We start from the raw sequence: 2738 nt of genomic DNA on the forward strand, positions 1-2738 counted from the left end.
GTGTGTGTGTGTGTGTGTGTGTGTGTGTGTGTGTGTGTATGTGTGTGTGTGTGTGTGTGTGTGTGTGTGTGTGTGTGTGTGTGTGTGTGTGTGTGTGTGTGTGTGTGTGTGTGTGTGTGTGTGTGTGTGTGTGTGTGTATGTGTATTCACCTAGTTGTGTTTGCGGGGGTTGAGCTTTGCTCTTTCGGCCCGCCTCTCCACTGTCAATCAGCTGTTTACTAACTACTTTTTTTTCCACGCCAAACACACACCCCAGGAAGCAGCCCGTGACAGCTGACTAACTCCCAGGTACCTATTTACAGCCAGGTAACAAGGGCATTCAGGGTGAAAGAAACTTTACCCATTTGTTTCTGCCTCGTGCGGGAATCGAACCCGCGCCACAGAATTACGAGTCCTGCGCGCTATCCACCAGGCTACGAGACCTCCATGGGTGTGTGTGTGTGTGTGTGTGTGTGTGTGTGTGTGTGTGTGTGTGTGTGTGTGTGTGTGTGTGTGTGTGTGTGTGTGTGTGTGTGTGTGTGTGTGTGTGTGTGTGTGTGTGTGTGTGTGTGTGTGTATGTGTGTGTGTGTGTGTGTGTAGACCTAAAACATGTATGCAAGTGTGTATAAATGCTCATAATGTGATATTTTACATGACAATTAGTGGCAAGACAGAAATGGACACACACACGACGATGTGTAAATTCATGGTCAGAAATTGAAAGTGTTGACATATCACATGAACAAGGCCAGAGAGGGAGCGGAGGTCTATATAAAGTCACAAGTAGATCACAACTTCACCTCAGATCGATCCTGTCACTCGTCAGCGAGAACTATGGTCAGTCACCTCATATATTATCTCATATATCAAACATCAGCTCGAGGTTGTTGCATCAGATAATTCATTCAGTAATCATTTCGAGTTAGCTTCAGTATATTTAAAATAGATCTAGTTTCACTTGAAATATACATTATCAAGATCATAAAGCTCCATTTGCTATCTTTATGACAAACTGTATTTTCTAGTTTTTATTTTCAGAAGATGTTGTTGATAACGGCGGGTGTTGTCCTGCTGGTGGCGTCCTCCAGGGCAGAAGGAGGCCTCCACGGCGTCGGTGGAGGCGGGGTTCATGGAGGCGTCTCCGGTGGTTCGTTCGGAGGACACGGAGGTTCATCTGGCTTCTCCAAGGGCGGCTTTGGCGGATCCCATGGCGGCTTTGGGAGTTCTCACGGAGGCTTCGGCGGATCGCACGGTGGATTTGGTGGTTCCAATCGCGTCATTGGCGTTTCACGCGGAGGTGGATTTGGCGGTTCCCACGGAGGTGGATTTGGCGGCTCCCGCGGTGGTGGATTTGGCGTCTCCCACGGTGGTGGATTTGGCGGCTCCCGCGGTGCTGGATTTGGCGTGTCCCACGGTGGTGGATTTGGCGGCTCCCACGGCGGTGGACTTGGTGTCTCCCATGGAGGTGGATTTGGCGGCTCCCACGGCGGTGGACTTGGTGCCTCCCATGGTGGTGGATTTGTCGGCTCTCACGGTGGTGGATTTGGCAGCTCCCACGGTGGTGGACTTGGCAGCTCCCACCGTGGTGGATTTGGCAGCTCCCACCGTGGCGCATTTGGCAGCTCCCACCGTGGTGGATTTGGCAGCTCCCACCGTGGTGGATTTGGCGGCTCCCACGGTGGTTTTGCTGGAGGATTCCACGGGTAATTAGGCGGTGGATCCGTTACTGGCTCAGGTGAACGGACATATGGTAGAATAATGCAAAACAAATATGTAAATTATGTTGCAGGATGAGATTTGCAAGAGATAAATCATGGTTTTTATTGTTGTATACATTTTCTATAAACTAAAATGTTTTATAAAAATAAAAATAACCCGAAAAAAAAATTTGTTTTTCTGTTCAAAATGAAAATGAGAGAGAATATAAGCAGACGGAGATCCCCACTAACGTTGCTGAAGAGTGGACACCCACACATCTGCCACCCAACCCACACACCTGACACCCAACCGACAAATCTGAAACCCAACCCAGAACATCCTGACACCAATCCTACACATTTGACACCCAAATCACACATCTGCCACCCCAATCCACACACCTGATACCCATCCCACATATCTGATATCCAACCCACACACCTGTCACTCAACTCACATATCTGACACCAGACGCCCATCCCACACATTTGACACTCAACCCACACTGTTGTACCCAGATTATTATGTTAAATTTAGTTTGTATTCTCTCTCTAAATACTGACAGCGGAACTAGTTTTCGGAGCGTGTGGTGTAGTTAATGACTGTGTCAAATTTGGATTTGAGTCGGTGTGGGGGGGTGTGTGTACACCCAGTGTACCCCTGTTATCTTAAGATCATGGTGGGGGTGTCCGGGCATAGAGAACCTGTGTAGCTGTGTCAGAGGTGAACGGATATGGAGTTCGAGATGGTCTTGTCAAGGCTTGTGAGTTGTGGGAGCGCAGTATCAAGTATTGACGGGAAGTGCTTTGAGGAGGCTGAATATATAGAGACGCCAGCAGGTGGTAGGTCTCATTACTGGGCAGGACCTTGCTGTAGAGGGGCCAGGACCTGTATTAATGGGATCGAGCCATTATATATTTATAAACGTCTGTGGTGAAAGTGACATGGGTTTGTACTAAAGTGTATAAAGAATATATAAGTGTATAAAAGTTTACACTATAAAGTGGTGGGTTTATACTAAGCTCACTAACAATGGAATATGTATGAATACCAAGACATA

At 47.9% G+C, this 2738-nt stretch overlaps 1 protein-coding gene across 1 annotated transcript; it reads left to right on the forward strand.

Annotated features, from left to right (window-relative positions):
• The first annotated feature begins 741 nt into the window (after positions 1–741).
• Positions 742–1803, forward strand: LOC123753107 (keratin, type I cytoskeletal 9-like). Its single transcript, XM_045735114.2, has 2 exons — positions 742–817; positions 1019–1803. Exons 1-2 carry the CDS (start codon positions 815–817, stop codon positions 1685–1687), a joined length of 672 nt encoding a protein of 223 aa, XP_045591070.1. The 5' UTR covers positions 742–814; the 3' UTR covers positions 1688–1803.
• The last annotated feature ends 935 nt before the right edge of the window (positions 1804–2738 follow it).

The sequence above is a fragment of the Procambarus clarkii genome, chromosome 6, assembly GCF_040958095.1.
Source record: "Procambarus clarkii isolate CNS0578487 chromosome 6, FALCON_Pclarkii_2.0, whole genome shotgun sequence".
Taxonomy (NCBI): domain Eukaryota; kingdom Metazoa; phylum Arthropoda; class Malacostraca; order Decapoda; family Cambaridae; genus Procambarus; species Procambarus clarkii.